At 34.2% G+C, this 14,854-nt stretch overlaps 1 protein-coding gene and 1 long non-coding RNA gene across 2 annotated transcripts; both read right to left on the minus strand.

Moving 5' to 3' along the window:
- Positions 1–1,682: 1,682 nt before the first annotated feature.
- Positions 1,683–3,136, minus strand: LOC149902498 (uncharacterized). Its single transcript, XR_016457504.1, has 2 exons — positions 2,914–3,136; positions 1,683–1,860 (listed from the first exon to the last, which is right to left on the minus strand). It is a non-coding gene; the product is annotated as an uncharacterized LOC149902498 (long non-coding RNA).
- Positions 3,137–7,505: 4,369 nt separating this feature from the next.
- Positions 7,506–9,589, minus strand: LOC149902499 (uncharacterized). The gene has a single exon (XM_090110439.1). It carries the CDS (start codon positions 9,355–9,357, stop codon positions 7,954–7,956), a length of 1,404 nt encoding a protein of 467 aa, XP_089966565.1. The 5' UTR covers positions 9,358–9,589; the 3' UTR covers positions 7,506–7,953.
- Between the last annotated feature and the right edge of the window lie 5,265 nt (positions 9,590–14,854).

Here is a 14,854-nt window from a genome sequence, read left to right on the forward strand (position 1 = left end):
AAGGCGTTTGTTTGTTTATTCGTTTGCTTGAACGCGCTAATCTCTCGAGCTAGAAATAGGGAACTACCTACATACAATCAGAATTAACACAATAGGGATAGACTATTATGATAGAGAATATGCGAAAATCATTGGTCGGTTAAAAAATGCTCGTTGGTTCTAGGAAATAAAAAATCTGAGCAAATTTTTAAACACAAGTTTGACGAAATTATTGTGTCAATAATCCTAACATAAATCGATTATATGATATAATTTAATAATTAATTATGTACTACAATAACAGATAAACTGTAGAAATTTTGCCCACGTTGGTACACGAAATCAGCGAGGCGCAGCCAGTAATTTACAAAGCCAAAAGTTTGTGAGGGTTAATGTTTTTCACACAATAAATACCTAAGGATTAAGCTTAGATACCTAGATTTAAACGCATTATTTCATTGGTAGATACCACCGACCTAAGCCACAGACATTCTATGTCTATGGTAGATACATATCAATATACTTAATATGTACTATAATAATTGTAATGACAATCTGTACAGTATACAGAAAAATATAAATGCGGTAGCGGAACTGCGGAAGTAGGATACAATAGAACTATTATTGTGGGTCATTATGAAAGTTACATATCCTATAAAAAATCTACTAGTAATATTTACTTAATACTTATAAGAAGATTATCTATACTAATATTATAAAGAGGAAAGGTTTGTATGTATGTATGGTTTTCACGCTTAAACTACTGAACCGATTTTGATGAAATTTGGCACAGATAATCTTTAGACCATGAGAAAAAACATAGGCTACCTTTTATTGCGAAATATGTACCACGGGCGAAGCCGAGGCGGACCTCTAGTTCTATAAAAATCACAGTCCGATCATTAATAACAACTAGATACACAATCAGTGACAAAACGTCCTTACGATAACTCCACCCAGGGTTGAGAACGTTTTGTGAATACACAAATAGGAACGCTAATAAATACAATGTTTCCTCCTTTGGACAAGAAGTTTACAAACATATTTCAAGGGTTAACGTCGATATAGTAAGATTGTGTGTATAGATTATAATACGAGTAGTCAAAGTAATCTTATAGCAATAATATAATAATATTATATAGTAATCGCTAGCGCACTTTCCCACACTGGTAATAACCAGTGTGGGAAAGTGCGCTAGCGATTAGACGAAAAGACAGGAGAAAAAAGACAGCACTATATGTATAGAATAGCACTGTCTTTTTTCCACAATCGAAATAATACTGCATAAAGAATATAGACATGAGACATTATTATACGTGGGCAGATCATAAATAAATTTGTCATATCCAAATGGATTGAAGTAGTTAAGTAAATAAAATCAAATGTAAATCATTTCATTTCTTACAACCTTTTAGTCTAAGTGTTTACAATATCTCCCTCTAAATATAATGCTGGGTACTCTCATGAATTCTATGTATAATATGTTTATATTTGATATAAGCGCCATCTGCCAATATATGAGGAATCTCTGTAGATACAGATCAGTACATGAAACTCTACATGAATAATTATTATGGAAAAACCACATAGATGGCACTGCAGATAACTCTACAAAATAATCCATTAAATTATAGATACTGTAGACTAGTTAATAGAGGAATATGTTTTATAATTACTATAGAATAAAAAACTACATATTTTTGAAACAACAATAACTTTATTTACAAACTACATTTATTCAATGCAATAACTTACTTACATCACAATGATTACCTTAGCTTATATAAAATGGCTTATTAATGTATATTTTTTAAGACTTTGCTTCTTTCGGATTGAAGGGGTATTGCTGCTTATACCTGGCTATGCCAAGGCTCACAAATGCTGAAACAAGATAAAGTAAATACATGAAATAAATTAACATAATATTTTTTTGCACCAGCGGCTTCGTCTGCTTTATCTAAAATCTAATCCTACTAATATTATAAATGCGAAAGTTTATGAGGATATGTGTGTGTGTTTGTTACTCTTTCACGTAAATACTACTGAACTGATTACAATGAAATTTAGCACACATATAGAGGGTAACTTGGATTAACACATGGGGTTTTATCCCGCATCAAAATCATTGCGTAGTTTAAAAAATTTATGCATATATGGTCATAAAGACATAGGGACAGAGAAAGCGACTTTGTTTCCTTCAATAATTTAATCTGTTTGAAATTACATATACTCTAGACTACACTTCTGCATAGTTTCTACTTATTAGAGATATTAACTATTTCAGTATGGTAATATGAAGGTCTATCAATCAATCTATGATTCACCTTTTCATGTAACAATCAAGATGTGTTAACATAATATTTGTACAATCACAAAATAGTAATAAATTTTCACTTAGAATTCTATTAGCACTATGTTTTGTTTCATTTCCATAATATTGTATATTTTGGATGATCAAAATGGAACCTGTGTTTTTACTTTCTATAGTACAATTTATTATTGAACCTTTTCACATAGTTTATACTAATTTTATTATTTTTGGTTACAATATAAGGTAAATGTGAAGTTTCTAATAATTATAGAGTATATGAATGATAGAATTTTAAACATATTAAGTAAATAAAATGTTAAGTACTCAACTAGTAGTCAAAGATGATGTAATATTGTTCTATATTATGTTTACAAGGTTTGTATCTCAAGTGTGACAGTGGAGAGCCTAAATGTGTCTTTTTAATAAGATTATCAGGGACAGAAAATAATCAAATGTTTAATTAGTATCTAAATATGTCTTTGTATGTAAGTAACTGTCTAATGGTGTAATATGGTAATTATCTTCCTGGGACAAAATTATACTGAATACCAAACTTATTTGCTAGGACACAGTTGTAACAAAGCACGTACTATCAAGCAATGAAGAATGTTTTAAGAACTCACCAAGGGACATTGTAGATATAGCAACTCTTCCGGCAAGAGTGTTGTTCTTCCAAGCTGCATTTGCCAGATAACCTCCAATTCCTACTAAGCCCATTGCACCAACAACTCTACATCCGAAGCAATCACGAGGGCGATCAGTAACAACAGAAGTCATCTTAGTATTGTAATTTAATCCCTTTTTTAAATAAGTAAATTTCAGAAAGTGTTAAGGAATGTAGAACATTATTTGAATTTTGACAGCATAAGTTGTTTACATAATTTGACAGCTGGTAGGCGAAGGTCGAGATGCATTCAGCCATCATTTTATGACAACAATTTTTTAAAGTACTACATATTATAATTACTTATTTATCTATTTTTCCCTTATTATTCCCAAACTAACATAATTAAAATAAAATAAAAATACCTCAAAATAAGTTGTTTTAAAGATTGTATTAAAATTTATGAACAATACGGAACAATATCCACCAATAATTTTAGAATAACTGATTTGATTGACTTGTAAATTAATAAGTAACTGAATTATTTAAATCCAAACAATGAAACGTTTCACACCGGAAATTTTATTTAACCAAAAATTATCAAAAGGAGTTGAGGTTTTTAGACTAAAATATTATATTTTATTGTATCCAAGCATCTTTCCGTGGGAGACAACACTACAAGTAGGTCAAGAAGCTGTGAAGATGACACGCAAGAGATATTCTCTAATATAGAATTTAACCTGGTTATTGGATAAAAAATATACATACTTATATCATTAATTATTATGATTGTCAAACCATATTTTTTCAGTTTTGGTTTGCCCATCTTATAATACCCTTATCATATTTTATGGAGTATGACCTATTATTTTGATAAAAGCTATGGACGCTGGTACTAAATTTATTTATTTAGTAATCTGTGGTAAGTATTATTCTTTTTCTCACAGGAGCAAAACTTTTATAGTGAGAAGTTACTTACTTAGCATCAATTCGCAATATTACAAATCACTTACAAATTAAGTATTGCTTACGCTTGCGTTTAGACGGAATGACCGGAATCATTAAATATTTGGCAATAATTAACGTAACCCAAACCCATGGGCGTAGCTAGCCATGGGCACAGGGTGGGGCAAAAAAAAACCGGCCAAGTGCGAGTCTGAGTCGCGCACCGAGGGCTCCGAACAAACCTATTTTTTATTATGTTGTAACTCTAAAGTGTATGTTTTAGCAATTTTTCCTTTATCTGTGCTATAAGACATTGCTTGTGTTCACGGGAAGTATACAATGTAGGTTTTGATTCCCTTGCGAATGTCGAAATTTGCGATAATTTACAGCATAAAATGGCTGTATCTTTTGATTGCGTTGGCTTATAAGTTTGATTTTTTCACAGCTTTAAGAGACCGTAGACTTGAGTATTCGATATAAATTTCAGCTTGATAACTCTACGCGTTCCTGAGAAAAAGTGTGTTGACAGACAAACCGACAGGCAGACTTTGTTGTGCGTGTGTCTGTCTAAAAATACCTTTTTTTTTCAATAACACGTGGCGGTATCAAGCTGAAATAATAATAAATGAATCAAAACAAACAAAAGATACCTACAGCCGTTTATGTTGCAAATTTCATCCCTATATTATACAGGATGTAATCGTTAAGTGTGCACAGGCGATTATTCCGTAACTATTGCAGATATCAAAAAACTTTAAACTGATATCGAAAGCCCTTTACCTAATGAGTAAAATGACAATAATAAATTTTTAAACATAAAACGAGAAATATCCAAAAATTTTACACCAAACATACAGTAGTATACCCATACATTTAGTACATGAGATATTATGACTATCCTAAACATGTAATATGAAAAATTTTGATTCTTTTTTTGAATTTGTGCTTAAAGTACTTCACATATTTTAATAAAAATTCATTTAGAAACTGTTAATAGTGCTCGATGTGGAATACAATGGTATTCCAAAACGAACGTCACTTCGAACATTTGCTTTGAACACAAAATGTATGGAAAATATAATGTATGGGAGTGTTTAATGTAACTTTTTTGGATATTTCCTGTTATATTTTTAAAAAGTTATTATTGTCATTTTACTCATTAGGTAAAGGGCTTTCGATATCAGTTTAAAGTTTTTTGATATCTGCAATAGTTACGGAATAATCGCCTGTGCACACTTAACGATAACACCCTGTATAGTTTATCTGTCTAATACAATAATATGATTCCTTTCTACCATAAAATATAAAATAAAATAAATAAAATAAAATAGCCTTTATTGCTGTTACTTTTCTTAAAATTATTACATGCCAATTTCTTAAAAACTAAGTTAATTCTACTTATTCTAATTTTTATTTATAATATCGGCAACAGGATGTTTATAAGGAACAGCTTGTCTGTCGACAAAGGCCTCCTCTAAAGATTTCCATATACATATTTCTATCTTTTGCTAAGCGGGTCCATACAGGACCGGCTAACCACCAAATACAGGCCTCAAGGACCATAAAATATAGGTCTATGTAAATAGAAAAATAAACCATTTTAAATAACTCAGTAAATAAAGCAAAACCTTGCACTTCCGATTTCATGTTTGTTAGGTTAATGGTCACTTATTGACCATAAAAACACAAAATGCAGAGAGTTCCAGGTGGAGATTTGCTCGCAATCTTATAGTTTTTGACCGATATCTCGAAAACGTTAACGAAAATTTTTTACGGATATTAAGTTTTGTAGTCAGTACCTAGATAATAGTTTTTGACCGATATCTCGAAAACTATCCACTTTATGGCAAAAGTTGTTTAGACTTTTTTGTAGAAAGTAAAATTTCGCATATTTTATACTATGTAAATTTTTTTGTAAAACTTACTATTTACAGTTTATGGCCTATTTGATGAACCGGTTGATCGTTAAAATATTGGATTAATGAATAAAAATATGCATGTATGTACATAGTTTTTAGGTCACTTTATTCTCTACAAGTTTTGTTTCAAATTTTTTTTCTAGTGCCCATATTTTTTGAGTTGTTCCACGTATAATGTAGAAATGCCGCCGCTCGGCGGGTGACGTGGCAGGCCAAAAGCTTTTTTACGGATGTAATAAAAACGAAGAAGAAATTTCCAATGCAAGTGGATTTTCACCGTTTCCGAAACGACAAAATTTTTGATTTTTTTTAATTATAGAAAATTTTTAATACATTTTTTAAAATATTTTCCTTTATTTTATTCTTGCATGCGAATATAAAATAACTAATCAATATTATTTAGTTGTACGAAATATATATACGAAACACACATAGGCCAAAACATACCTTAAAATTTACTATTTATCGCCAAACGTTAAATGACTCAAAAAGCATTAGAAAAAAGTTTCAAATAAAGTAATCTTAATAAATGGATAATGCATATGTATAATATATTAATGCCTATGCATTTAATTGATTAATCCAATATTTAAAGAGTTACTTGCCAAAGATGATTAACCGGCTCATTAAATAGGCCATAAATCGTAAACGGAAAGTTTTACATAAAGTTTACAAAGTATAAAAGGTGTAAAATTTTACTACCTACAAAAAATTCCCAATATTTTTTGCCTTAAAATGGATAGTTTCCGAGATATCGGCCAAAAACTTTTATGTAAGATTGCGAGCGTAGCTCCACCTGGATCTGTCAGCATTTTGTGCTTTTATGGTCAGTAACTTATCCTAAAACAAAAGTGAAATTGGATGGGAAATTTTGTGCGAATTTGACTAAATAAAAACAGGGGTAATGCACTGCACAATAACAGAATGGGGTAACAGTAGGTACTACCCTACTTTGCTGGCACCAAAAGTGGTTTAAATCATGTAACATAGAAGCTTTTTGTTTAGATCGCATTTTTTTGTGTCGACTGACAACTTTCGGGTGAGAATTTTTTTACGGATATTAAGTTTTGTAGTCAGTACCTAGATAATTACGTTTTTTAGATTTGGTTAGGTACCTCCCAGGTCAGAGCCAGGGTGGGGCAAGTGCCCCACCCTGCCCCACCGTGGCTACGCCCATGCCCAAACCTGCCTTCTTACCCCATATTATATTTTATCAAAGATAGTCCGGTCTTATTTATTTAAAGACTCGAAATAATTGAGATCACCTTGAAACAAACCTAAATGAGGTCCTGCAGCGTTGCGGTTCTGTTCATTAACGAGCTATGAATATTCTATGGATCTGTCTTTCACGTGGATTTTACGATCCCTACTAGAATTGACATAGGTATAAAGTATTCTTATATTTTGTAGAAATATTTTACGACTATAAATTTTTAACTTTTTCAAATGACAAGTCAACAATAATTAGAAGTTTGTTTAAAAAAGATACTGGCACATAATATTATTATTTTATGATAATAACCAGTATTCGAATTTCGAATGCGCTTTTGTTACATGATTTAATAGGGGTCGTAGTTTGTTATTAATATTTGTAATAAAGTTAAGCTTGTTTTTGGAATATAAATTTTTAAAAACAATAGTAACTACCTAGTTAGTTATAAGTTTTTTTCCCTTTTACCTTTAGGTGGTAACGTTCATGAATACTTAGTGTAAAATAGTTGAGTTTTACTTACCATTAAAACTCGTATTATGTCCTTACGCCGTTATTCGAGGCCTTTAAACAATAATGAGAGAGACATCTTTGATTTCCGGCCGACATTACGTAGTTGTAGTTCCAATTATCTCCACAGAGGGCCTCGTTGTCGCGCTTCCGTGTTTACCAGAGTGACGTTTGTACAGCTAAGCTTATAAATAACGGTTATCGCAGTAATTAGCTCATTGAGTCTCATTATTTTTAATAATTTTATTTTATTAATTATTTAATCAAACTACCAGGCAGGACTTAATGTAAGGCCTCGAATAAGGCTCCTGGACATAATACGAGTTTTAATGGTAAGTAAAACTCAACTATTATGTCCTTACGCCGTTATTCGAGGCCTTTAAACAATAATGAGACATTGTTTGGTTTCGCCTGGTAAACAAGACGCCAATGTGATTATTTACAAAAAATATATTAATATAATCATTTCAATTTACTATTGTGATAAGGGCTCAAACAGAGCACATAAAGAATTATTCTGATTATTAACCGGTCTCACTTCTTTTCTATAATATTTTTTGAAGGTATTTTGTGACCTCCAATTTCCCCTTGCAAGAATTTTATCTATAGATTCATTGTCTAACCAGCTCCTAGAGGCAACAGCTGATCGAACGCTACCAGGAGCAGCTTCAACACCCGCCTCTCTCAAAGCAGATTTCACCCAACCAGCTATTACAGTTCTAGAAGCGGCTTTCGCCTTGCCACAAACGGTTACAAATAAATTATCTACGTTAGCCGAGTTACGCCTATCCATGCCCAGATCTAATAACTTTCTAATCCAAAATACGGGGTCGATATTACAGTTACTTGCGTTTGACAATAATTTCCAACCCGATTGAACATATGAATCCGAGTCAGTCTTAGATCCATGTTTGGGCCAAAAAACTATAAAATTTTCTATGGTACTATCTACATAAAAGCCTTCTGCAACACTCAAAAGTGTCAAGTCATGTATTCTACGACCTGAACACAATAATAATATAATGGCACAACGGCGTGAAATTTCCCACAAGTTACTACTATTCTGCACATTATGATTAGTTAACCACGATATCAAAATGGAGGTATCCCAAATGTTACCCGCGCGCAATTTTGGGCTAGTATTTGCTATAGCTTTTAAAATCTGTTTTACTAAAATATTCGAACTTAACTTAGAATTGTCCTCCGTTTTACATAAAGTGGACACGACTGATTTATGAACTAAAATTGTCCTATATGCAAGTTTTTCGACTAAATGTAAATCAGCTAAATATTTGGCTAAATCAGATCCTGTTGGATTCTTAATGTCGACATTGTGTTTTAAACACCAATTAATCCACCGTTCCCAAGCAGGTTTATACGTTTTAAGAGTAGAGCCTCGCCATCCTGACCGCAACAGCGATTTTTGCTGGCTTGACCATGTTTCTAACGCTTGCGACCACCCCCACATTTCCAAATTTCGAGAACCATATTCTTTACCTTTGGTGGAGGGAGACCCGTGGTCAGATCTATTAGTTTGGTCTCCAGGTGGCGGACGGTGAAGGGTGGTGCTATCGCTCGCGACTTCAGATCTGCTCTCCAAAATGCCCGTGGCCACCTCGGTGCTACTATTAGGTACATACCTTTCGCTCGATTGAGATGCATCAAAACTCGGGGCAGGAAACTCGGAGGAGGAAATACCCACGCTAACCTGAAGGTCCAGTCCCAAGCAAACGCGTTGTGTTTCCATGCTTGTCGATCCCGTTGGTCTAGACTCACATATTTGGGTACCACATGAGCTCGTGTTGAAGCGAAAAGATCTACATCTGGCACTCCCCATTTCGCAAACACTAGATCTGTCGTTGATGGTAGTAAATGCCATTCCGCGGGGGACATGTTCCGCGATAGGCGATCTGCTTCCATATTGTAACTGCCTGGAATGTGGTGAGGAATCAAATGTATGTCGAAAATGTCTAACAGATGGTAAACTTCGTAAGTTAGTTTCATCAGTTCCGCCGACCGACAACCCCCTTCGTTTTTCAAGTAGGCTACAACGGCTTTGTTGTCGCACTGTAGAAGAACTGACGAATGAATCAGAGAGGGACCCACTTCCCTTAAACATATTTTGACAACAGTGAGCATTTCCTTTTGGTTCGAATGAAGTAAGCTTTCTGCGCCCACCCATTCTCCCTTCATATGAATACCATTTAGCTCGGCCCCCCAACCCGAATCCGCCGCGTCCGTTGTTAAGAAAATGTGTGGTTGAGGGAGGATGAATTCGAGAGAACTTCTCGCAATTTACCAGCCACCACTTGAGCTCCTTGACCACCTGTTGCGGCAGATGAAACGACGTTCGGCCTTGGTGTTTCAGCAGTCTGTTTGAAAGTGTTAAGAGACAACGGAAATTGAGCCGGCCCTGGGGTATAACGAGACGAGCAAAGTTTAGAAAGCCTACAGTACTCTGAGCCTCTTTCAAAGTTATGACCTGACTCTCCAATAGATGTGAAATATTTACCTTTATTTTCCGGATTTTGTTTTGTGGTAAACACTTCCTGTTCTGCCACGTGTCCCATACTATACCCAGGTATTCTAAAGAGGTCTGAGGTGAGAGTATCGATTTGTTGGTGTTTACCTTCCAGCCCAGCTCCTCTAGACTTTTTAGCACGAACTCCACTTGGTTGACGAGCTTGGCTCTGTCCTGGCATACAATTAAAAAATCGTCGAGGAAAACAATGATTCGAATACCTTTTTCGCGCAGAAATTCCGCTGTCCAGTTCGTCAGGGACGCAAAAACCTTGGGTGCTGTTGCAAGCCCAAATGGTAAACAGGTCATCTGTAACATCTGGCCCTTGTACATCAACCTCAGAAAGCAGCGATGACTCACGGCTACGGGCACGTGACAGTACGCTTGGGTGAGATCGATTTTTACCATGAAATCGTGCGGCTGTAGAAAATCTGGAACTCGATGTACCGAAATTAGTCGGAATTTCGTTACTTTGAGATATTGATTCAGTCTTTTTAAATTGAAAATTGGACGCATTGAACCGTCGCTTTTCGGAGTTAGAAAGAGGGTAGATAAAAAACTGGGCGTTTCGGGGGCATGCTGTAAAATATTTTCGGTTAGCATATTGTTTATTGCCAAATCCATCTCGACAGATGGAACAGTTTGATAGTGGACTTTGGTATGGCGCGGCATGACCAAGGGCGGTTTCGCTTGAAAAGGAATTTTGTAACCTGTTATTATTTTTAGCAGTGCTTCTGGAGCACCCCTCTCTTTCCAAATACTCACAAACTCCGTTAACCTGCCCCCCCGAAACGTCTGTAAATAGTCAAAATCTTTTATCACCTTTGCCTCTTGGACGCGAGGCACTAGTACTGTTAGATTGCGGTCGGTTAAAACGCATTTGCTTAAATTGTGATCTAAATTGAGGTCGAAATAAACGCTCATTAAAGTCATAATTAGGACGCACTCCTTTGGGAGGTGCATAATGTCTAAAACTATTATTATTATAATTGAACGCAAACGGTGCAAAGGAGCGACCGGTTTGGTTTTGAATAAACGTACTAGGTCTAGGTTGCGCAGCCTGGGACCCAGAAATAACTCGCTTTTCTTGCGCAGAAAAGGAGGATTTATTTTGCGAAAAAATTTTATTAATACCGCCATTTATTTTTAAAAATTCAGAAAATGCTTCCTTTTCAAAAATATATTCACAAGAAGGCGGAATCTTTTTTAAACTAACCCTCAAAAACTTATCTTTTACCAAATTTAAGAAAAAATCCCTTCTTTGTTCAACAATATCCGCTCGTCGACCGCATACTAATTGTAAGCAATCAAGAGAATTTTTTTGAAAACTGCCCGAAAATGTCTCTTTAATTTTAGAAAGCAAGGATTCTTTGTTTATTTCCTCACTGTCATTAGTCCATTGTAACAATTCCGATACGCCCTTTTTTAACGCATCACTTTGCATAATTAACGCATGAGTAATAGCACTTAACGACTTTTCAGTTGCAATTAAATTATTAGATTTTTCGAATTGTTTAATTTCATCGTTTACTTCAAGATCAACAAATCCCGGACGAGCGTTATACAATTTTTGAATATCGGCATAACGTACGTTTGTCCAATTCTCCGAATTAAAATGTTGAAGAGAATTTAATAATTGCAAATGTTCAGTTGAAGTATTTGCTACGGTTGGCTCTTTTAAATTTGTAGTCAAATCGAAATTAAAAGAAACGCTCGGCTCGACAGCCGGTTCGCTTACATGATCACAATCATCTAAATTAATTCCATCCGAACAATAACTATACCCCGGCGGGTAGTAGCCAAAACTAGAGGAGAAATTCGCAAGAAAATGCTGTATTTCACTGACCTGATTTGAAAGTAATGACAAACTTTCATTTTCCTTACGTGTTTTCTTGCTCTTACTAGGTTTGCTGCTTTTTCGTTTTCTTTTAACCGTCTTTTTAGGTGAACGTACGACCTCCTCTTCATCCGACGATAACGACGACGAACAATCGCTGGATACCAAATTATCATTTGGCATCTTCTCACTACCTCCGTCACTCATTTTAAATACACTTTACACGACAACTTCTATTTAAATTTTAAACTGTTACTAATTTTAATATTTAAAATTTTAATTTCAAAACGTAATATAATATAATAGCAAACTACAACTTTTATTCCAAAGGATAATAAACGAACGCTAACAGCGTTATCCCAAGATATACTGTCGGTACGAAAATTAAGACGCCAATGAGCTAATTACTGCGATAACCGTTATTTATAAGCTTAGCTGTACAAACGTCACTCTGGTAAACACGGAAGCGCGACAACAAGGCCCTCTGTGGAGATAATTGGAACTACAACTACGTAATGTCGGCCGGAAATCAAAGATGTCTCTCTCATTATTGTTTAAAGGCCTCGAATAACGGCGTAAGGACATAATAATGATTATAATAATATGGAGGCGTACTGTAAGGAAGGTAAGTAAAAATAATTTTTAAGCCCAGTTCGTTTTTCGGCTTGAATAAAAATAATGTATAGAGGTAATAAGTTTATCTACTTATATTTATTTGCGTTTTAAAGTTCCTATAAGTAGTTATGACCATAATATAAAAAAGAAAAATCCGATTACAAGTTTTTGCATGAACACGTTTTCACATAGGTAACTAGTTAGTTAGTAGTTAAGTAGGTACATGAAAATCTTCCGATTGATATATTTATATTTGGAAAGAGGATGATTCTTATCATCAACCTACCAGATAAATGATAATATACTCACAAACAAACTATTTTTTTGCCAATTCCAATATTGTTACCATCCAGATGTTCTATATCATTGGTTTTCCGTTCATTCTCAGAGCCTAGTTTCTCTCTTGATACGCAAACTGAACGAGATCGTTTATTTATTACCTCCTCATTTGCATGTTACGGGTTTGTTCATTGTACCTGTGAGGATTTAGATATTTAAAGACTTGATGACTTACCATTTAAATGCAGTCAATATTTTTATAAATTTCATTATAAAAAAATATATATATGTATAGGTATGCTTCGAATATAATATGTATTATAACTTACCTGGTACATGGTACCTACCATGTAAGTTCGACTACGGGCAAGGCTCTGGAAAAGTGGTTTAAAATATGACATTTACAATTAAACCTGAATAATAATAATGATCTCACTTTCGTCTCTATATAAAATGAGTAAACTGTACCTACATACATGCAATACGAGCAAGCTCAATCAACCAAGAGACTATGGAAATGTCCTTCTTTGCTAGCCTATTGAAGGTTCACCCTACACAGCAATGAAGGAATAGTTTTACTAAGCCTAGAGCTCCAGAGATACATTTCTATCACTACTTGCTTTACTAAGTCTGTTATTTTGTTACAGCAGATCGCCAGCATGCAGAAAAACAAACAAAAAAGCACTCTAAGAAATGTAAGTATTTTTTAATATTCTTTTCAACGCGGAATTTATTGTTTCAATCCCAGTTTCAAAATGTAATGTGAAAGTTATTGTTGATCATCTACTATATAAAAATAAGTCGGGTTTTCCTTCCTGACGCTATAACTCCAGAGCGCACGAACCGATTTCCACGGTTTTGCATTCGTTGGAAAGGTCTCGGGCTCCGTGAGGTTATAGCAAAGAAAAGGTGTCTCTGGTGGCGAAACGGAGTTCGCCGGGTTTGCTAGTACCTACAATATGGATACTCAATCACGCACGTGGATCAAAAGTTTTTGGAAACATTACAATCAGATTTATAGATGATGGATTGTTTGGTAAATTCTACGAAGGAGATGATTTGAAACATATTTTTTACTTCCGTTTCTCAGGCTCTTTTAAATCTCGTTGATTAATACCTATTTTTAAAAATATTTAATTTATCACCATGAATCGGCGCGTGAATATTACTATGAAATAATCCAATGAAATAGTTAATAGTTTTATTTTTTATTTTATCGGTTACCTATAGATTAAAATATTCCAGATTGGAATTTCTTAAAGCTAAGACGTAGAAAATTAACACAAGTGACAATCATTTAGGTGAAAAGCTTATATAGATTTTATTTTCCTAGGTAGGTTATCTATATAGACAATCACAACTGCGAAACTGACTTGTGATAATTTTCTCAAAAACACAAAATAAATAGCGAGACGAATCATCAAACGTGAAGCACCGGTACTTCTTACATAAGAATATTTGCGTAAATGTTTCAAAGGATTTATACTCGCAGCTTACAAAGGTTTCAAAATGGATAAGACGACGTCTCTTACGTATTATCTCATAAGAACCAGCTAAGGCCTATATCATAATACGCCTGAAACGGTAAGCAAAGATCTAATCTTTATGACAAGGCAACCGTGTTTCATTTAATAGAACGGAACAACGATCACCACGTGCTACCAATTAACGTGCTACGTCATCTACCTCTGAAGAGATTGCGAAAAGCGAAATGGGCCAAGTACAATTAAAGTTCAACATTCCAAATCAATTTGAACAATAATGTCGAAGGTGTGTAACGACTACACAAATATTTCTTTCGCATTATTTTACGATTATATCACGAAGTTAACTACTTGCGTGGTAAATAAAAAGAAATTTATTTCTTACATTTAACACGTTAAAAATCTAAAAAACAAGATAAGGCGATCCTTTGAAGAACATCTTTCAGAGAGCTACTTGGGATTTCAGTAGGTACATTGTTGATAGTTTCACATTTCTATACAGAATACCTATTTGGCCAAATTTCTTAATCAATAATTTAATGATGAATAAGTTATTATATATTTTAGTACCTGTTATATTATCATAAGAATATAAAGCAATTTAAAGTTTCCCATTGAGTTACCGACTTGGCGCGCAGTC

This window comes from Colias eurytheme, chromosome 15, assembly GCF_061535395.1.
Source record: "Colias eurytheme isolate Ceu_HAF_F1 chromosome 15, ilColEury1 Martin Lab GWU primary, whole genome shotgun sequence".
NCBI lineage: Eukaryota > Metazoa > Arthropoda > Insecta > Lepidoptera > Pieridae > Colias > Colias eurytheme.

Excerpts from the sequence above, each read along its gene's own strand:
- LOC149902499 (XM_090110439.1), bottom strand. The coding sequence starts at position 9,357 with ATGGCATTTACTACCATCAACGACAGATCTAGTGTTTGCGAAATGGGG.